Genomic DNA, 21,049 nt, shown 5'->3' on the forward strand with positions numbered 1-21,049 from the left:
TACACTGATAGTTAGCACAGTAATGTCCTGGTCTACACAGATGCATCAAAGAGTCGAGATAATAAAGAAGTATCATTGTTCTGAAGTTTCAACTTAACATAGGTAAAAAGATCAGTAAGAGGTTAACAGTATACACAGGAGAAATATCGGCAATATAAATAGCAGTGCAGTGAATAAAAGATACAATAAATTGAAGGTCATCATCAGCCATTTTACAGTTCTGTCATTCACATAGCAGACCAGGCAGTTTGATAGAAATGCAACAAGCATTACACAGAATTCAAATAATTCTCAGTTTGATTTGTATGGGAACAGCCTTATCTGCCATTTCATTTTCTTTAATACCAATTGCATTTATGGGGCAGAAATAGTGAGAGATGAAACAATGATTTATTGTAATAAACATTCTGCAAAATAACTCATTAAAGTTCCATATTTCAGTATCTTACGTCAAGCATTTTGATCAAAATGTTTTGAGATTTTAATTAAAGAACGTTGTAAATACGGTGTAGGTTCCGCTGTCCAGCCTGTAAGTCCCCCAACCTATTCTCTTTCTGAACTTTAAAGGGTCACAATAACCTTAAAGCTTTGTGCAATATTGTTCATGCGCAATAAGTACACTGTCCTCATGTGCAATATTACAATGTCATTCAGACGCAACACTGCAATATTACCATTCTCTACATTCTGCTGTTAAAGCTACTGTTTTGATTGATGCCTTCCTTGCATTTTTTTTAAATTTTAATTTATTTTTAATTTATTGCTGTACACAATCTGCCGTTTTACATATCTGACACTTATATGGACACTACTGTCTTTACTACCTCTGCAGTAACCACTCATACTGTTACTGACAGCAGGCCTGCCATTGCACATAATCTGCTGCTTTTGACCACCCACCTTTTTGTGTTTTATTTTTTCTTTCTCTTGGTCTTTTTTAATGTGACCCTCTTTGCCCACGTAACTGCCCCTCAGGGATAAATAAAGTTTTTTTTTTCTGATTCTGACTCTGATATTTGACATCCTAATTCTCCCTCCACCAGCTTGTGGCGGTAAAGCACCAATTCTATGTCCGTCAACGCCATTAAACCTCAAAGAAGAAGAAGGAGCTTCGTGACAAATAAAATGCGCAAACGAAATCATTAAACTCACCTAGAATTTTCTACATTTACATATAATTAATTTAAACGCTTTTTGTTGTCGGCATTTTTCTCCAGTTTGGCGCTCTTCATATCTATGGGCGCTGTCATGGTGGCGGCGGCGGTTTACAACACCATTTTACGACACTGTTTTACGACGCTGCTCTCAGTTCGTCATCGCACTGCTTCAAGATGGCATCATCGTTTTGGAAAGGTGTTGTCGGCGTTGGACTTTTTGCCTTAGCTCATGCGGCTTTCTCAGCGGCACAGCGTGAGTTTAAGCGTTAAGAGTGAAGCTGCACGTCTCGGTGTGTTCGTTTGTTCCAGCTAGTTCTTGTTTCCTGCCGACAGGAAGATAGAACAACCGGTCGGGCCTTCAGTTCGTCCATCAGCTCGCTAACGGGATGCTAAGGCATTTAGCTTTGAATGAGCCGCGGGGGTGACGGGTTTAAAACATTCATCTGCATTTCAGTGTTATAGTATAACTAGCAGTGGTATATAATGTATAGAGTGCCTAGAAAAGCAGCCCTTATCAGATGAGTCAGGCTTACCTGCTTAGCCAGTCACCCTGCCACTTTGCAATAGTGTTAATTTGACCTAAAATGTTTTTCTCCCATCAGATCGATCATACATGCGACTTACAGAAAAGGAGCACGAGACGCTACCAATTGACGTGAGTGACTTTTATTCTTATGCTAATTTCTGCTTTAATTTTGCAAAGTCTTTCCAGTTTCATTCATCTCCATCCCCTCTTGTCACAGATTGTATTGCAGACCTTGTTATCGTTTGTGATAACCTGCTACGGTATTGTCCACATCGCTGGAGAGTTCAAAGACATGGATGCTTCCTCAGAGCTGAAAAACAAGTAAGCTGCTTTACCTTGCAGTACCTCACTCCCATGACGATGTGGTTGTTTGTGTCGTTTGTCACGGGGGAAGCAGGAAGCTCTTCACCTCACCTGCATTTATAGTATCACTGGTGTGAATCTGCTCCCACAGACACGCTGCAGACCTCCCAGAGGTGATGTTATGTTGGACAGACGTAACTTTACATCATGAATTGGTTTTTGTAATGCTTCAGCCGATGTATTCAAAGCCTGGTATTATCCTTAATGCATGGAGTTAACAGTCCAACAAATGACATGAAAACAGTAATAATGAATCCATAAAGTGTACAGGTAATGTTTTCTTTAAATACATCAAGGAGTTTTATATTATGTCACCTTTTATATGCCAAACTAAATACCTTAACCATTTGAAATTGGCCTTAAGGAAGAAGATTGAGTTCACAAAGGTATTTTACCTCCTTGAAACTGGAGTTTCTATAGGCAATGTTAGATAAGTCACTGTTTCACTGCGTGACACTGTAGTGATCTGGACTTTCTGACAACCAAATCAGCAGCACTTCAGTTTGATGCAGCAGTAATTTTTTTTGGCAAAAATGTAAAACATTCTCAAATTTCAGGGGCCAGTTTCACTAAACATGGAATGATTTGCTCGTTTACTTAAGTTGACAGAATCCACCAGTTTGAAACAACACCATACCCGTGACTCAAGCACAAGCATGAGAGAGCTCAGGAAACTGATTCCTTTACATTATGATCTTTGCTATTAATTGCATTCACTGCAAACTGAACATATTGGCTCTCTGCTGCAGTGTCTTAGCAAGATCTCAGAATGAGATATAACTGCCAAGAGCTGTGTCCATCTGGCAGATTATTTGTTTCAAAAGTGAAAGTTGTGGTCACTAGTGTTATAAGGCTGCACCGAACAATTTTTGTGCCATTTTCACTTAAGAAAAGTCAGAAAACATGCAACATTTGTCACAGATGTTCAGAGCCCAGTATTTCATATCCCCAGTATGTCCAACATGCAGTAATATAAACAATTTAACAGGGCGACTGCAGGCCTGAGCATAGGTTGAATTTATGGTGTTTACTGTCACATTCTGTCAACATGAGTAAATGTGCAAATGATCCAGTGATGGATCTTACAGGTTAGAAATTTGGTAAAATTGGCTAAACCAGAGAAAGTTATTCATTTTCGCTGGGAAAATATGTTGAAAAAGTCTTTTATAGAATAGGTGTTTCAGCAACTGATGATCCACAGTATTGTTTTCATGTTTAATGTGAAACTCTTATGATACACAACCTCGCTGTGTCTTGGTTTTCCATGTGATAATTTCCCCTAAAAACAGGGGTGGTAGAAGTTCCTCATACACACTTTATAGTTCTCTTCATCACACACCGATGATGGACATGGTTCACTTTGTGCACAGAATTTACACACGTTGACAAAACTGTTGGTACCCCTCAGTTAAAGAAGGAAAAACCCACAATTCTCACTGAAATCACTTGAAACTCACAAAAGTAACAATAAATAAAAATTTATTGAAAATTAAATAATCAAAAACAGCCATTACTTTTGAATTGTTGATTAACATAATTATTTAAAAAACAAACTAATGAAACAGGCCTGGACAAAAATGATGGTACCTCTATAAAAGATTGAAAACTATTTGACCAGAGTGACATGATTAACTCAGGTGTGTCATTTAATTGACATCACAGGTGTTTCCAAACTCATAATCAGTCAGTCTGCCTATTTAAAGGGAGACAAGTAGTCACTCTGCTGTTTGGTGAAAAGGTGTGTACCACACTGAACATGGACAACAGAAAGCGAAGGAGAGAATTGTCCCAGGACATCCGAAAAAAATGATAGACAAACATCTTAAAGGTAAAGGCTATAAGACCATCTCTAAACAGCTTGAAGTTCCTGTGACAACAGTGGCTCATATTATTCAGAAGTTCAAGACCCACGGGACAGTAGCCAACCTCCCTGGACGTGGCCGCAAGAGGAAAATTGATGACAAATTGAAGAGACGGATCATTGGAATTGTATCCAAAGAGCCCAGAGCAACCTCCAAAGAAATTAAAGGTGAACTCCAAGGCCAAGGTACATCAGTGTCAGATGGCACCATTCGTCGTTGTTTGAGCCAAAGTGGACTTCATGGGAGACGACCAAGGAGGACACCACTGCTGAAAAAAACTCATAAAAAAGCGAGACTGGAATTTGCAAAAATGCATGTTGACAAGCCACAAAGCTTCTGGGAGAATGTCCTTTGGACAGATGAGACCAAACTGGAGCTTTTTGGTAAGGCACATCAACTCTATGTCCATAGACTCAAAAACCAAGCATACGAAGAAAAGAACACTGTCCCTACGGTGAAACATGGAGGAGGCTCAGTAATGTTTTGGGGCTGCTTTGCTGCATCTGGCACAGGGTGTCTTGAAAGTGTGCAAGGTACGATGAAATCTGAAGACTATCAAGGCATTCTGGAGAGAAATGTGCTGCCTAGTGTCAGAAAGCTTGGTCTCAGTCGCAGGTCATGGGTCTTCCAACAGGACAACGATCCAAAACACACAGCCAAAAACACCCAAGAATGGCTGAGAGAAAAGCGTTGGACTATTCTAAAGTGGCCTTCTATGAGCCCAGATCTGAATCCCATTGAACATATGTGGAAGGAGCTGAAACATGCCATTTGGAGAAGACACCCATCAAACCTGAGACAACTGGAGCTGTTTGCTCATGAGGAGTGGGCCAAAATACCTGTTGACAGCTGCAGAACGCTCATTGACAAATACAGAAATCGTTTAATTGCAGTGATTGCCTCAAAAGGTTGTGCAACAAAATATTAAGTTATGGGTACCATCATTTTTGTCCAGCCCTATTTCATTAGTTTGTTTTTTTAAATAATTATGTTAATCAACAATTCAAAAGTGATGGCTGATTTTGATTATTTAATTTTCAATAAATTTTATTTATTGTTACTTTTGTGAGTTTCAAGTGATTTCAGTGAGAATTGTGGGTTTTTCCTTCTTTAACTGAGGGGTACCAACAATTTTGTCCACGTGTGTAATATCAAAATGGTTTTGCCTTTTATTTATCAGTCTGCATATGGAAATGTGGCGGTGTGAGGGTATGAACCTGCTCAGTCGGTGTCCAATAACATCATAACTTGTTGCATCTCTGAAATGAGACAATTTATATTGTGCCAATGTCGTCCTTTTTTTTTTTTTCTTTTCCCCCAGAACTTTTGATACGCTGAGGAACCACCCATCCTTTTACCTTTTCAACCACCGGGGTCGGGTGTTATTCCGTACACCAGAGGAGGAGCCCTCCTCTGTACGCCAGCAAGCTCTTCCTAACCCCCTCCGGCTACGCAAGCTGGAGAATTTGCACTGAGACTGGCCTTTCCTGCCCGTAACATCGTCGTCGTCAGATATGATTTGTTTTTCTTAGACAGACGGAGGGGAAAGTGAGAATTCATCTTCCTCCGCTTTAATTTTAATTTGTAAATAAACTAATATGCTGTCCAAACATGCATCTCTGTCCATACAGTGGTTATCACCATATTCAACACTGACTGTGCCAACCCTTCAGTTTTTCAAGCAGATTTATTTGTATATACAGTATGTAATTGCTTTGGAGTCTTAAGACACTGAGACATCTGCACCTTTTTGGTCCCTTCAGAACTGATTTGGGATATTGCTGTCCTTTGTATATCTTTTGTATGAGAAGTGTAACAAAGCCTGTTTTGTTACCGTTTCATTTCAACCACACATCGGTCTTCAGCTGCTGTCTGGGTGAAATTTTGTCGACTGAAATGAGTTTTATTGTGCGAACTGAGGACTCTTTATTTCCTTGATGATTTCCTGGAAGCATGAAGGCTCTGTATGTGCTGTAAGCAAGAAAAAGGTTTGCTTGTGCACCAGAAGAAATTGACTTGAGGTGAAACGTGAGAGCAGAGAACATTAGACAGCCATTCTAATGAAACTGTGAAGACCTGAGGCGGAGCAGAAAGTAATGGTACATTCATTTGGGTCAAGTTTATTTTTCCTTCATTTTACATTTTGTTAAGATTCAACAGATTGTTTTCGATTTAATAAAAGGCATACTGATTTTACAAGGTGTCAGGATGTGTTTTTTGCCCTGTAGCTCATATAATTACAAGTAGATGCATGTAATTAAACTGAAGGCAGCCCAGTCCTTTAGCCTTCTTCCGTTTTCTATATATTACTAAATGATTAAGTCCCTGTAATAGTGACTGTAGAGGTGTGCTCTAGCTGTGACCTTGATGCAGGTCTGCTGCATCACAAAAAAATTCCACCTGATTAAAGAACCTCCAGTTGCCGATTCTGGACTCTAGGTGGCAGCAGAGGCTGAAGTTATCCACAAGCTGTTACATTTTTGCAGCAGGAAGTGTTTCATGTCCACTGATTGGTTTCAGCTGAATGTGGTTTCTCTTGGATTTTTATTTATAGCCAGATTTGTTTCATAAAGACAGCTTTTGTCTCTCTGTTGGATTTGTTCAATGAAATGGAATACTGTAACTGGGAGTATAAACCTCACTTTTTAGATTTTGGTTTCTTATGGTTTGTTTTTATATTTTTGCCCAACAGTTAAATTGTGTAAATCCAGATATGAAAGGGTTTTCACTTGGGGGTCAGGACTCCATTAAGACTTGAAAGTTGATTTCTAAAACATAAAAAAAGATATGACTGCAACTATGGACTATTTTCTTGATTGATTATTGATTGATTAGTTTGTTCTATGAAAATGGTGGAAAATGATGTCCACATGTCTTTTTTTGTCCAAAACCCAAACGTATTTAGTTTATTTTCATAGAGGATAATCCAGATAACAATCATCTAAAAAAGCTTCAGAGTATTTAGACTTAAGTGCTTAAACCAATTGTCAAAAGCATTTGACAGCAGACAGCTAATTGACAATGCATTTAATTGTTGCAGTTTTAAACTCAAACATTTCTGCTGCAGAAAATGCTTAGTTTTTAAATATATTTAATTTTTTTTCTCATTAATTATTACATCGTTTTGTTTCTCGAGGCTTTTAGAAACAGCAGAGAAGCAACCCAAATAACAAATTTCCTATAGCACGAGTGAAAATGTCCCCACTAAATAAAGCTTAAAATGAAAAACTAAAAATACATATTTTTTTAAAAGCACTGACTGAACTGGTTACCTTTGATGAAGGCTTACAAATAAGCTAAAAGGGTCCTACAGCAGTAAATGTAGGTGAAATATTTTGTTTTGCAGTCTGAAGTATTTTCTCAATTTGAAGTCAATGTTTTACAATATGTCTATACAGACACACAAAAAGAGAATGTCAAACTGAAACCAAAATTCTACGGAGAAACCACTGGAAATAAATGAGATTAATGTGGCAAAAGTCATTATAGTAGGATGTTAATAACTTCCAGTCAAAGTAAAAATACAGACACAGACACATAAAACAGCACACACCATTCTACCTGTGGTTTATTTTTGTTTTGTTTTGTTAAAAAAAAGTAGGTTCATAAAACTTTCCACTTTGTATATGTATTTAACAGTTTACAAAAATGGCTTTAGACATTTCTTTCAAAATATTTCTTAAACTCTGAAATAAACAAATTCACAAAAATAATCTCTATTCCCTATGAACATTAAAAAGTAGTGTACATCTGTCGTAAAAACAAGGAGAACGAAGGAGGAGCGCTAACGTGGGTTCATGTAAAAAGCAGCAGAGGGACAGATTTACCAGCTGTTTCACTCAAACAAAAGGTGACTGACGGCTGAAGCCTGGACAGATGCAAAACTTCCTCAGAGTAAAGCTGCAATGCTGGGGATCAGTGGAGTGTTTGTGTTGCTGTGGAGGATGGTTTACATGTGAAATGTGTTACGGAGCTGGAGGAGTAAACTCTAAATGGATGCCAACAGCTGCATTTACTATAACGATGTTCTGTGGCTGTATGGCTGATAAGAGGATCCTCAATCAATAAACCAGTGAACACCACTGTCTTGGGTTGGACATTTCACGAAGATCAGTCAGTTTCCAGTTAAAGACGTTAGTGAGTCACAAAACATACATCCATCCATCCATTCTCCATACACCGCTTTATCCTCACTAGGGTCGTGGGGGGTGCTGGAGCCTATCCCAGCTGACTCGGGCGAAGGCAGGGGACACCCTGGACAGATCGCCAGTCTGTCGCAGGGCTACATATACAGACAAACAATCACACTCACATTCACACCTACGGGCAATTTAGAGTAACCAATTAGTGCAGCCCGTCACAAAACACTGATTCATAAATATAGTGATGTCCATAGCAATTAATTTTTTTATTAATGTAGTTGAATTTGTAATTAAATGGACCAATTTAGGATATTTAAATGCTATTTAATTAGCATAGGTTAAGCATGTTTGACCTTTTTGGGGCAATATGGTAACATGTACGAGAAGATACTTGAGACTCTGCCATACCTCATACTGCAATACTGAATATATTTAGTATTTTGCATGAATGTGATGTAGTAACTTCACAGGGCAGGTACTTTAATGACTAGATTAGCCATTAGCTATTTCAAGGGTTTCTCAATTGTAGTTCCAGGAAATTGATTTTATCATAACATATATTGCTGCAACATAACATTATTTGTTTGCTCACAGACTTTGTCCTTATTGCCCATCCCTAATGCCAATGCAGTCAATACCAACCACTAAAAGCAGGAACAGTTTTAGATAACATTACCGACCTGGTCAAAAATCCCACCAAAGACATCAGTGCATCCAAGAATGCACATTTTCTTTACTTATAAAAATCATTTCAGTCACACAAACACTTTTCAGACCAGCTGAAGAAAGGTCTGTTGTCAAAGAGTAACAACAGCAGGATTAAGTCGCTCTGTCTCTTGGTCTCGCTCACCTGTCCGTCTAACGGAGTGTGTGTGTGTCCACCCAACAATGTGCCCATACAGACAAAAGCCATATGGAAGTTTAAGGCATCTGTCAATATGAAGAGGACTATTTTTGAAGTTTACTCATCCCCAGTGGATCAGTCCTGAAGGCCCCATCCTCCAGTTAAACCTGTTCCCCTCTGCCTCTAACAGGATGTAATGTAACAGCACAGGGCAGAAGAAGCATCAGTGCATTTGTCCTTTTTCCTCTCTGGTTCCCCAAATTGTCCTTCTGAGGCTGGTCAAGAAGGTTGTCTTTTGTGGTGGTGATATCCAGCGTTGAGCAAAATACACTTCAGAGGAGAGGAGCCTTATTCCTTTATTGAGCAACAAAGAAAGCATGGCTTCATCACTACCTGCCGTGATCATTGAGAAGCTGTGAGGATGCTGATTGCTTCTCCTCTAACTTGGCGAGGGCAGCTTCCAGCTGCTGGATCAGTACCCGCTTCTTGAACCTGCCAGAGAAGAAAAAGGATTTAGAACAAGCAGGGAAAAAAATGGGAGCTACAGTTACGGTGAAAGTCTAGGTCAAGAATGCTAGCTTCCAGGATCGAGCCAAAGAAGGTTCATGAAAAAGTTTTATGCAATTTAGATGTTTAGAATATTATCCAAACAGCACCACCAGCGAGGGATCTGATCAGTTCTAAAAATGATTCTGGAGCATGTAAACGACTCATGAAGAGCCTTCGTCAGCAACAAGAAAAACAAGGTGTCCTGCAACAGATGATTTAACCCCACAGAACCCTGATCTACACGTCATGACATTAGCTTGGGATCCTCTGAAGACACAGGACACTGAGACGGACCGAATCCACAGAAGAACTGTGGCAAGTTCTCTGTGATGCTCACAACAACCTCCCTTAAGGTACCCTGAAAAACTGCATCAGTATCCCTGAGGGGAGTGCTGCCATAATGACAAAGGGTCCTCATACTGAATATCGATTTGATTTAGGTTTTTCTGCACTCAGTACCTAAAACTTTTACACAGTGCTGCAGGCAAACCTAAATTAAATGGTTGTGAAAGCAATTGCAGTGTGGCTATGAGTCATTGCTGCTGAAGCTGCACTGCTTCAAGGACACACAATCTACAATCTAATGTGACTGCAGTTACACGCGTCTAATTGACACATTGCTAAACAGGCATGTTAGGGGATTATTGCAATGCTCTGCAAAGCTTAAAACACTTACGCTTAACTAAATACTGAGGAATTAGTCGCTGTTTCTTACCTGATAGCCTCCTTGATGGCATGTTGGATGAAGTATCTTTGTACATTTATTGGTCCTTTCACCTGCTGTAGTAGTCGTAGTATTGCTTCATAGTCTGAGAAAAAAGCACGAATCCACAGAAATGAGAAAACTGTTAACAGGACACCTACTTTACTGGATTAGAACTAAAATGAATGTAACGTGATGCAGTGCAGCGTACTCACTTCGTCCAGGTTTGCGGACCTCCTTGATGACCCGCGTCCGCAGCTCTGCTTGGCTGCCGTCTAGTGGGGGGATGAATATGGTCTCAAGCACTGCAGGGTCAGCTTCGCTTCCATCCAGCTGACTCTGTGGACTCAGACGGTCACAGTTGTGTTTCTCCTCCAGCGGCTGCTCATCTAGATGATCTTCCACAAGCCGCTCCTCCATCATGCTGATGTCCTCACCCCGAACCACTGCTCCTGTACCGACCTTCTCCTCTAAGCTCAGTGAAGTTGGACTCCCTGCTTCAGTGTCCATCTCAGCCGGCCAGATCTCCCCAGAGTCAAGTCCAAGAACGCTGTCACCATTACTCTCAGCGACCACCATGTTGCTGCCGTCCACTCCTGATGGGGAATAATGTAAAGCTAATTTTATTCAAACTAAATTTTACCACTAAATTATCACAGATGAACACCATCTAATGTTTCAGGCCCCTCTTGATCTTACCTTTCTGCTGTGGGATGGGTTTGAGGAGATTCTGTTGCCCCTGAACCCCAGCCAGACTTTTTCCAACCACCACATGGTTGGTGTTTCCCAGCGGAGTCTGCGGCCGTCGCAGCAGTGGTGACATACTTCGCCTTCTCTTCAAAGTAACACCTGAGTTGGAATCATTGGAGTTTCCCCTTTTCTTGTTTTGAGGGCCTGCAACAAACTCATCTGCCTCATCGATCATCATCCCCTGTGAATAATATTCGAGGAAAAGCAGACATTACAGAACAAAAAGGACTAAATATCGAATGAACATCCATTATGACAGCATTGTGAGCAGCTAAATGGTATTGATTAGTACTTTTGGGTTGATATATTTTTACCTTCTTATCCTGCTTGAAAGGATTCCCAAATGTGTGCAGCCGCTTAGGTTGATCAGGGTCAATCTCTCTCAAAGGAGATGGCATCATTTTTAGGTACTCTTGATAGTTTCCCATCTGAGCCACTGGAATACTGTGCAGGTAGTCTAACAGAGCAAGAAATGTTATCCTTATTAGTAAAACAGTGCAGTAGCCCACACTGGATTTCAGATCAATTAAGATGTTTTTTGGGGGTTATTTGGTATTTTAGGCAAGTATCATGTTTCACATATTTTTTGATCAATAATTCACAAAAAAATATCTGTACTTGATCTGTCTGGTATAAATTATTGACAAGATAAAATACCTTCATCTTGCCCTCGGATAAGTTTTAGGGACGTTCGAAGCAAATTGGAGCGCATTCGGGTGAGTTGATCCAGAAGGTTTCGTCTTGGGATGTCGTAAGCATTCCGATAAGCTTGAGGTTTCACATCCTGCAAAAACATTTGTGCAGCCAGTCAGAGGAAACCCACCAAATACTGTATTTGCCCTGTTTTCCCTGCGTGTTAGCCGCCAACAGAAAGTATGTCAAATATTGCAAAAATGTCCTTGTCCTACATCTACCTTGTTGAGCAGGGCGATCTGGAAGCCAGCAAACTCTTTGAAGTTGATGTCCACCAGGCGGAGGGGTCCCTCCCCGGTGATTCCCTGCAGCAGCTGCTTGAAGTCTCGTCGGTGGGCCAGAGACAGAGAGCTGGAGTGGTTCTTCACCTTTATGCCAGTTTCTTGAGGAGCCTTTTTCCCCACCGACACGATTAGACGATCCGATTCTATTTTTGCCTTTGTTCAACAAAAAACAACAACATTTTACTATCTGTTCTGATGATAAAATAGAAATTGAAATGAGATTTTGGTGAGGGAGATCCTTTTGAGCACAAATATACAGAAGTTTTTTTGGGTATGTATTTGTCTTTTGCTTCTCTGCGTCTTTTAATAGAGATCACTTGAGCAAATATTCATGTCAAACATTAAGAGCAATTAGCTTTGTTTATACATTTTTCTACCTCTGTGTGTGATAGCAACAGCAATTATGATAGCGTGATTCCATAAAACCTGCCCTGACCTCATGTGTCGATTGCACGGGACTCAGAGGTAAACAAATCCTGTAAGAAAAACACTGCACAGCTAGTGAATATCTGCAGTAGAGATGGCCATTTTTGTGTTGGACTCTACAGCCATAACACGCAGCAACATGACAAGATGTCCACCCAAGAGGCTTCAATGTCTTTTGAAACCTAAGGATGACTATGATGACACTTTCCTTTAGGCACAGCTTAATTATGCTTACAGAAATGTAAGAGATAGAATCATCATGGAACACCTATACCAAATAACAGGACACAAGACATGATTTAGTTTTTGTAATCGAAAGCAGAAGTTTGGTTTGGACAAGTTGGAGGCTTTCATTTTTTCATCACAGTGCCAGTGGCGATTAGCTTTAAAACACTGACATGTTTATTCATTCCAGTCAGATTTCCCCAAATTATTCACTGGTTGGTGTCAGTGCATTTTTGTCCAGATGACACTAGGCTCAGGCTACAACTTACAGGCTATCTGTCAGCTCTGCAGCAAATACTAGCTGGAGCACCAGTGACATCGTTCTAAAGTTAGACTAACATGATCTAACTGATAGGCAGATCTCTTTAGCAGAGACGTAAACTGCATAAACTAAACAAAGAACAAATGAAATGATGTATTTCACACTTTCTTAGGCTTCACTAGTGGCTAAGTTAGGAGCCTACAGATTACCCTGAAAAAATACAAAATAATGCTATAGTTTGTGGGTCTTACTGGGTCATAAAAGTGATTGAACAGGTAAAGATTAAGAAGATGGAGAAGGACAGCAGACGTAACTACAGGAGACAGGAGAAAGTCTCACGTCATCACTTCTAATGCTGTTGTATATACTCAGTTACTGTTAATAAAGAAGAAGCTCAGTCATGAATAGCAGGCTTCCTGCTATAACATGCTGTTAATATATAATATTTATTTTATAGTGGTTCCAGATATCTGTAATTAGCCTTTCTTGAAACCCATATTAGAAATTTAGGCAGAATTGTCTTGTTTTGTTTAATTTATGGCTACTACATAAAAAACAAGTAATTATAATTTCTCTAATTTCATATTCAATCAACCCTTTACTGCATCAGAGTAATAAAAAACTGATAAAAGTTATTGGCTTGCATCAGAATTTTAAGTAGTACCTGTCATTTGATTTGAATTGGAAATGTTCCCTCCCTGGGAGAAGATTGTGTTCCCTTCAAGGACACTCTGACGACTGATGAACACATCAACTGTGTACTATAGCTCAGGCTTTTTCTCTCTCACCCACTATCCCACCACAACTACTACGCTTGTCACCCTGCTTGTAAATTATGAGAAGAGAATTTGTGTGCCAGCAATATTCACCTGCTGGCTGAGCTTCTTCAGGTAGGAAATGACACTGTAACTCAGGCCGCAGTCCATGGTGTCTGCTATCAGGTTAGGTGCGCCCATCATCCTCAATGCCTTTTTCAAAGGCTGTCAGAAGACAGCAGAGGAAATTGTGGAAGTTAATTATATGGGAAAACAACATAAATCCATTTATTAAAGGGTGCACAAGTGATCCAGCATTAGTTTACCAAGAGGAAGTATGGAGGCATTGTCTTCAGGTACATCTCAAAGGCCTGTCGCCACTTGAGGTTTGGCTTTAGTTTGTGCACTTTAAATAAATCATCTGAAAGGAGAACAAAGAGTGTGTCTGATAAGTTTTAGCATTCTGGATCAATGGCCAGCAGACCGCCATCACAGCAGTACAAACACATCAAGATTGAGAAGGTGGTGAGTCTAACACAGGCATCAAAAATGATACAGAAGTCTTTACCAGATTGTCCCAAAATACCCCTTTGTTTATAGATAAAGATGACTGCAGGGAAAAAAAATCCTGCTGATGATGAGGTGCCCCAGAAAAGGAATGCTTTTTATATTTAATATCAGCTCAGACCTACTGACCCAGAAGTTTTGAAGCCATTTTAAAGACAGGTTCACTGCAGTATGTCTTACCAAGGAGTGGGAGAAGAACTGGATAATTGTAAGGCATGACAAACAGGTTAACACAGGTGAGAGTGGTGCTGGCTTTAAGGTAACCGAACGGCTGTCCTAGGTCGGTTTGCTTTCCACTGCTGCTGACAAATACCTGAGGACAACAAGGAAAATTATAAAGTCAAGTAACATTTGTTTGTTATGCTTGAAAATTCAACTCTACAGAACGGTTTGTAGATCTGTGCTGAATGATCAGCCTTCCCCGGTGTGACCAACGACTATTTTACCACTGCTAAAACGTGAGAAGGTATTGGGAATTAAGCGAGCAACCTCATTATTTCAGTGTTTCAGAAAAGTCCCTGAGGCAACAGCAGTGAAAGTAAAAACAAGGTAACAAAGCCGATGAGTGTGTGATTATTTACTCTACCTGCCAGCACATGTGTGGAGATTTCCTTTCCAGAATGTATTGGGTGAGAGGAGAGGGCTCCAGTTCATACTTGTCAAAGGGCAGCTTGTCAATCACCATGGGCTCACAGTCCACACAAGAGAAACGAACCACAGGATGAGCAGAGCGAGGTGGCTGAGAACAGCAGATGGAGATGATTGAGGAAATTATTGGACATGTTTGTCAGTGGTACAAACCCATCTGATGCCCTTGCAACAGCACTGCATAACAACGTATTAAAGATTTACAGATAATCAAAATGGCAGCCAGAGTTTGCAAGTTTGAACACTTCATTATACTGACTGTAAGTCAAGGTTACTGACTGATGTTAGACGAGGAATAAGAGAACTGCCAATAAAAGACAAACAGCCAGAAAGATAAGTGACACAAAGTAAAGGTAACAGTGTAGCAGAGATTACAGCCATAAAGAGACACGTGGACAAAATGAATAACAAAAGATTAACAATTAGAGCAGACAGTCAAAGTCAAATGCATGTATTATTCCAGCACTATGAGTGGTAACCCACACAACAACAGACTGAAGATCTGCTCAGATATTTATAAGCTTTTCTGCTCACCAGAGTTGGAGAATTCTGGTCCGGCCAGAAGGACTCTGGTATGGGCCAATGCCCAACTGGCACCCCCGTCTTTGGGTTTGGTCGCACATAGATTAGTTTGTGGCAGCTGTGCCACGGCTGTGGGCTGAACGATGACACAGGACGACTTGACTCTACAGAGTTGTCTGCAGAACGGAGGAGTGTACAATGCAAACCAAACGTCAGAAAACATAAATAATCAATTGACTGACATAAACTGACTTTCTGTCATTTTGGCTTAAATTCCAGTAAAAAAAAATGTTAATACTTTTTACAAAATCAAACTTGTAATCTCTCCTTCTACCAATAAAATTATGGGTATGTTAAATAAAACATCCTAATTAATTATACTCTACATCTGGCGACACTAGAAAATGCATTCAGTTCTCTTTTTGGTATAAAACTGCACTGTGGAAATCCAGAATTAGAAGATTCTCTTCTGCTTTCACAAGCTCTACTGCTCACTGTATCTTTGTTTCAACTAATTGCATGAAACGATAAAAATAAAAATAAAATAAAATCTGATATGATGACAATAAAGCTTCATTTGAGGCGATTTCATTTGAAAATGTGACGAAATAATGTGCTCAGGATGCAATAAAATGCACCTCCTATTGTGCATAGGCCACTTGATTCAAATAAATGCACCTGACTGGGTTCTGAGAGTAATAAAACATTTTGTGCAAACAAAACTGTTCTGACATGGCATGAACAGGCCCGATTTGAAGGTGGAATTATCGCTGCGTTTGGCCCATTTATTGCACAAACCCAACAAACTCACCATCCCCAACAAGAGGTGGATCTGGCCCTGTCTTCTCAAAGTTAATGACAACGCCACTTTGAACCTTTTGGACCAGAGACTCCAGACACTGATTCAACATCCTTTGTGTTCGCACACAGTATGATCGCCCTGAGCAGAAAAAGCATAATACATGGCAATCAGACATAAGAGAACGACTTACTGAGCTCTATCAGAAATAAAGAATTAATCTGTGTATATTCTTTGTCATTGAGGTCACGGTAACCCTACTTACTTCAGCAAAAAAGCAACTGGACTTCACTTTTAGGTGCTTGAAAACCTTTCCTCTTAAATGAGAAGTGAAATGTTTTCAAGAACCTAAAAGAGAAGTCCAGTTGCTTTGAACTAAAGCTCCTTGGACTACAATGAATGAACCAAAGCAAAACCGAACCTCCAGTAACTTCACACATCTGGGTGATGGCGGACTCATCTGTGGGGACGCTACCAAGCTGCTCATTGTCTGGTGTAGCTGCTCCTGGCAGCCTGAGAACCAACGCAAACAGACGCTGGTCCCAGCGGAAAGGCTCTTTGGTTAGCTCACTGCCCGCCAAAGGTGAGTTCAGAGGCAGGTGCAACTACACAGCAAAACGAGATAAAAAGGTGGGAAACTGCCACAGGCCACCTTTGCACACTTTAACTTACAAAGCGTAAAAAGACAACATAATTATTGTATAAAACACCCACCGTATTGCAAAGTTGGCTTTAGTACAAACAGGACACAGTAGCACTATTGCATTTGTTTGTGCTCTCACCTCATCTGGCACCCCAGAGCTGTGTGTAAGCTTGTTCCCATCAGTGATAGTGATGATCACAGATGGCTCGAGGAAGAATGGGTTGCGGCCCTGAGAGAGGAACGGTAACATTCAGCAATTAAATTCAACTTCAGGCAAACAGTAAGTCCATTTATTCTCACTAGTCTGCTTTCCTTTCTTTACATTCTAAAACACTGTTCTGGGCTCTGTGCCCAAAAAAGATTCCCATCTCCTAAAACACAAAATGTAATTGGTGCCTCACATTGTGAGTAATGGCAAAGTGCTGGTGTAACGCTTAAACAGAGATCCACCGAACCACAGTAATTAGAATGGAATTACCATCACACCTCTGACAACCTTGTGATTACTAATATGAACTCTAAGCTACAGCTGGTAATCTTTGCTCAGTGTCAGAATGCATCTGTAAGCTGCACAGTGTCCTTGTGTTACTCATTAAGGACAGAGGCCTCCACCACTGTGCTGTGGAGGTCAGCCTTGTCTAATTCAAACACACAGAGAATGTCTAAGTAGATTTAGACGCTCCTGATGCACAGAACCTGTGTCACAGGCCCAGTGTAGTAATACATCTCTGTCGACGAGCAGGGGTTTAGAGAAAAGATGTGCACAAGGAGAAGTTGACTGCATTTCCTGACACGAGGTGGAGTGGATTAAGCTAAAGTCAAATGTCAATATCCTCCTTGTCTTCAGGTAAAATGCCAACTGGAACATTTGTGAATGTCACAGTCATACTAAAAACTTTGAAATCCTTTGTTTATCCAGGGAAAACCTATTTAGTCAAATTCAGCTTCTAATGTACAGGAAGTTCATTTGTAGTTGTTTATTGTGGATTTCGCTGTAAAGTGCCTCAGTTGTAGGTGCTTACCAATCTTAACTTGTATTATCTTTAACTTTTTGGGCATTAAGAAGAGTAACTTTTAGTTTCTTAGCCCTCCTCTGTGAGCTCTAGGTCTAATGTTCCTTTAGTCTGATTACTTTAAGTGTCAGATCTGGAACATGGATCTGTGGTTCAGTGTAAAAATCACACACATATAAAAAGCCCTACATTTAAAAATCACATCCTTAAAGGGTAAAATAAATGCTACTTCAAGTTATGTTCACATCCACAAACAATAATAAAATCACTTCATGTAACAAAATAAATACGCCAATAATTACAGTAGGTTATCAGTCAGATAACTCTAAAATTCTGCTTTTCTCCTGGCAATGAAATGCACATTGTATGTTGATGCCAAATACCTGTCCATAGTTGTCGATTCCCGAGACGAGGCGGTTGAGATTAAGCAAGTCAAAGGCTGTGCGAAGAGCGTGACCTAATGTTGTCAGCCCCGACGCCTGCAGGTTCTTCAGCTCGCACATGAAGGTGGCATGGTTCTCCTTCCAGCCTGCCTGAAATACATGCAGTAGATGGACATCGTGTGATGAACACTCCGCACTGCAAACAGCCGTACAACATGCAGCAGAGGAGGCTTGAAGTCGCAGATCAGGGTGAACAGCCACAAACCAAAATAGACACACACCCACAGATACCCATGCTATGTAATTACAAAGAAAAACAGAGCAAGTTTTGTTCAAACACAAACTCATCAATTTAAGCATATGGCTGTCACCTTTGGTAAGAGAAGCCTTAGCAATCTATTGTTTCTGTGCAGCATGACATAGTAGTAACCATAAAATTCAATCAGGGTAGTGTGAAGCTCTGGGAAGGGAAGATAATATTGTTGAAATTCAGGCCCACATCTGAGCTGGAGGTTGCTGTTTAAGAAAGAGTCTAATTTCATACATGACAAGCATCCAAAAATACACTTCCCACTGCAGCCTGTCCTCTGTGACAGAGATATACTCCCACAGGAGAGGATGTGAGTGTGTAGCTGCTCTTGGACTTTTCTCTGGCGAGGTCAAGTACTTTACTGCTGCAGCTTCATGCTTAATCTAAGGATGACCTGCAAGCTTACTACTTCCTTTGTTGGGAGAGGGAGGGGAAGAGGCTAAAGGCACAGAGAGATGGAGAGTAACAGGGGAAAAAAAGCCAGAGTTGCCAGTATCAACATGTATGCTCTGAATCAGGCCAGTGGGTAGATTTTTGGATTATCATTGGATATAATTCCAAAAGTCGTGATTTGGGTGGAATTTCTAGGAAAGCGCAGTATTACATGAACGACGTTAGATAAATATTAGACAATCATCCCAGAAATCTCACTGAACTGCTGGAGCAAAACTGAAGGTGGGAACACATTCACAGCAAAGTAAACCCAGACACAGATCTTTGTGTAGACCAGCAGAAACATAAGGCTTAACTTGCTCTCAATAATTCAGACTACAGAATATTTCTATTTTCTTCCCACACAACCTGCTCTCTCTCTCTCTCTCTCCCTCTTTATCAACAATTTATTGCTTCTGTAACTGTGCAATCAGAGTAGCCTCATTCAGTATAACCTTGTCCTTTCATCATAATCCTCAGTGCACAAAGCAGGCAGAAACAACAAAAGGGGGATGGCAACAAAGACAAAGAAAGGAAGAGCAGGAGTGTGAGGAGTTGAGGGCAGACTTTACGATGAGGGGAAAAAGCACTTCAGACGAGCAGCACCTGGATGACTTTATGTGAGGGAGGAGAATCACATCTTGGACTATTTGGCTGAGAAGTTGACACACATGATTATCTAAGTGAGTCACATGTAGACTTGTGGTGAATGTGAAATGAACTAGGGATTACTGCATCCACTCATGGCATTTTGTGATGAACCCAGGTCTACAAGAACACCGTGACAATTACGCAAAAATATTTGGGCTGTGAGCTGAAAACGGTGCTTTTGCTGTGCATTAAATTAAGGTCAACAAAGAGACAGATCTAGACTGCGGTATTTTGTTTCTTGTGCAGCACTAATTGTACATTTGCTAACTGAAAACATTATCTAGAACAAACTGTGAAAAGTACAATAAATGTACTGAACTAAAAATAAATGAATAAATGCAGCTTGCTAAGCAAAGGAGGCAGTCAATCTCAAGTTCTTCTTATCTATCAAATGTCACAGTTATATTAGTACAATAAACGCAAAAGCTTTTCATATTAGATTAATTTACTAAATATAGGTCAAGTAAAATCTAATTAAAGTAAAAGTGTAAGAAGCATGAACAGATTAGTCAAAGTATAACTGAACAGATACATCATAGTGTGCTGGGTATTTTCACCGATTAAACAGAATGGCAAAGCAGTTTTGTAAACCTCTAATTAGCTGAAAATAAAAACTATTTTATTCGGGTTACAGCAGATCATTTGTCCTATTTATTCTCACCCCTAGCATGCACTTAATAATTTAATCATCTCCTATTTTCTTTGTTGGTTGTGTGATGAGAAGTGTTTCCCATGTGTTGGGGTATAGAAATGAAGAGTGAAAAATATTAAAATTTCTAGTTTTCTTGTAAATTAGAATGAAACTGAAGATAGTACTACAATGTCTGGTCTTTTGCTGTTTAAAAGCTGGCAGCTGTGCAAACTGTTCAGCACAATACACTGATATTTTAGTGTAATAGTACCAAAAAACACAAAAAATATGGAATTAATTACGCATTACAAGTACATTTTGGCATGCATTGTACTTTGTAACATCTGCGACTCTCTCCGGCTTCAGCGTGTTGGTAATTAGTCATGAGGCAAGCAAATTAAAAATAAAGACTGAACAAGGAAAGCAAACTGTTCCAGGTGTCTTCAGGCAGTGTTGACATGGGATGAAGCTAACACTCAGCACACTATGTTGAGCAGAAGTGTTGTTTGTAGACAGAGTTGGGCAAGCCTGGAGACACCTCTAAGACAGAGCAGTAGATCGGGGCTTTAAGACGTTCATGTAGATACTTGGGACTGCATTTTATTGGGCATGAAAAGAAAGAGATATGTGCCAGGTCATAAAACAAGTCAATAGATTGGTGGAGAGGATAGCTTTGCTGACATGAAACCCCATGAAATTATTGCAGTGATTCACAGGTTGCATGTTTGTTTTTTCCCTGTGTGTGCATGGATGAAACCTAGAGTGTTTTCAAGCTTACGATTTCAGCATGACAAATTATTATCATATGAATAATGATCATTCTCTTCTAGCGAACTCACATAAAAATAAAAAAAATCTCATGATGAAGAGGGCTTATCAACTTTCAGCCCGGATTGGCCAATGGCTATG

General features: G+C 40.1%; 2 protein-coding genes across 3 annotated transcripts in view; one reads left to right on the forward strand and one right to left on the reverse strand.

Moving 5' to 3' along the window:
- The first annotated feature begins 1,256 nt into the window (after positions 1–1,256).
- mmgt1 (membrane magnesium transporter 1) lies at positions 1,257–6,107 on the forward strand. The gene is made up of 4 exons (XM_022210660.2): positions 1,257–1,410; positions 1,760–1,812; positions 1,901–2,004; positions 5,230–6,107. The coding sequence occupies exons 1-4, from the start codon at positions 1,332–1,334 to the stop codon at positions 5,381–5,383; spliced, it is 390 nt and encodes a 129-aa protein (XP_022066352.1). The 5' UTR covers positions 1,257–1,331; the 3' UTR covers positions 5,384–6,107.
- A 1,351-nt stretch (positions 6,108–7,458) lies between these two features.
- ints6l (integrator complex subunit 6 like) overlaps positions 7,459–21,049 on the reverse strand; it is a 21,832-nt gene continuing 8,241 nt past the window's right edge. Inside the window, exons 3-18 of one of the 2 annotated variants that reach the window (XM_022210651.2) lie at positions 18,117–18,266; positions 16,860–16,949; positions 16,499–16,682; positions 16,090–16,218; positions 15,291–15,454; positions 14,695–14,847; positions 14,289–14,421; positions 13,868–13,962; positions 13,656–13,766; positions 11,811–12,026; positions 11,554–11,680; positions 11,211–11,353; positions 10,846–11,077; positions 10,362–10,742; positions 10,159–10,252; positions 7,459–9,386 (exon numbers count right to left, since the gene is read on the reverse strand). In XM_022210651.2, the coding sequence (XP_022066343.1) occupies positions 9,284–9,386; positions 10,159–10,252; positions 10,362–10,742; positions 10,846–11,077; positions 11,211–11,353; positions 11,554–11,680; positions 11,811–12,026; positions 13,656–13,766; positions 13,868–13,962; positions 14,289–14,421; positions 14,695–14,847; positions 15,291–15,454; positions 16,090–16,218; positions 16,499–16,682; positions 16,860–16,949; positions 18,117–18,266 (2,505 nt within the window). In that variant the 3' untranslated portion in view covers positions 7,459–9,283. Of the gene's footprint in view, positions 9,387–10,158; positions 10,253–10,361; positions 10,743–10,845; positions 11,078–11,210; positions 11,354–11,553; positions 11,681–11,810; positions 12,027–13,655; positions 13,767–13,867; positions 13,963–14,288; positions 14,422–14,694; positions 14,848–15,290; positions 15,455–16,089; positions 16,219–16,498; positions 16,683–16,835; positions 16,950–18,116; positions 18,267–21,049 lie in introns of both variants that reach the window. The other variant, XM_051954273.1, reaches the window with a different exon arrangement.

The sequence above is a fragment of the Acanthochromis polyacanthus genome, chromosome 10 (assembly GCF_021347895.1).
Source record: "Acanthochromis polyacanthus isolate Apoly-LR-REF ecotype Palm Island chromosome 10, KAUST_Apoly_ChrSc, whole genome shotgun sequence".
Classification (NCBI taxonomy): domain Eukaryota; kingdom Metazoa; phylum Chordata; class Actinopteri; family Pomacentridae; genus Acanthochromis; species Acanthochromis polyacanthus.

What these genes read in the sequence shown, in the direction of transcription:
- mmgt1 (XM_022210660.2), top strand. Translation starts at nt 1,332, where the DNA reads ATGGCATCATCGTTTTGGAAAGGTGTTGTCGGCGTTGGACTTTTTGCC. An exon ending in GGCTTTCTCAGCGGCACAGC is followed by an intron (nt 1,411 to 1,759) that starts GTGAGTTTAAGC and finishes TTCTCCCATCAG; the next exon opens with ATCGATCATACATGCGACTT. An exon ending in ACGAGACGCTACCAATTGAC is followed by an intron (nt 1,813 to 1,900) that starts GTGAGTGACTTT and finishes CTCTTGTCACAG; the next exon opens with ATTGTATTGCAGACCTTGTT.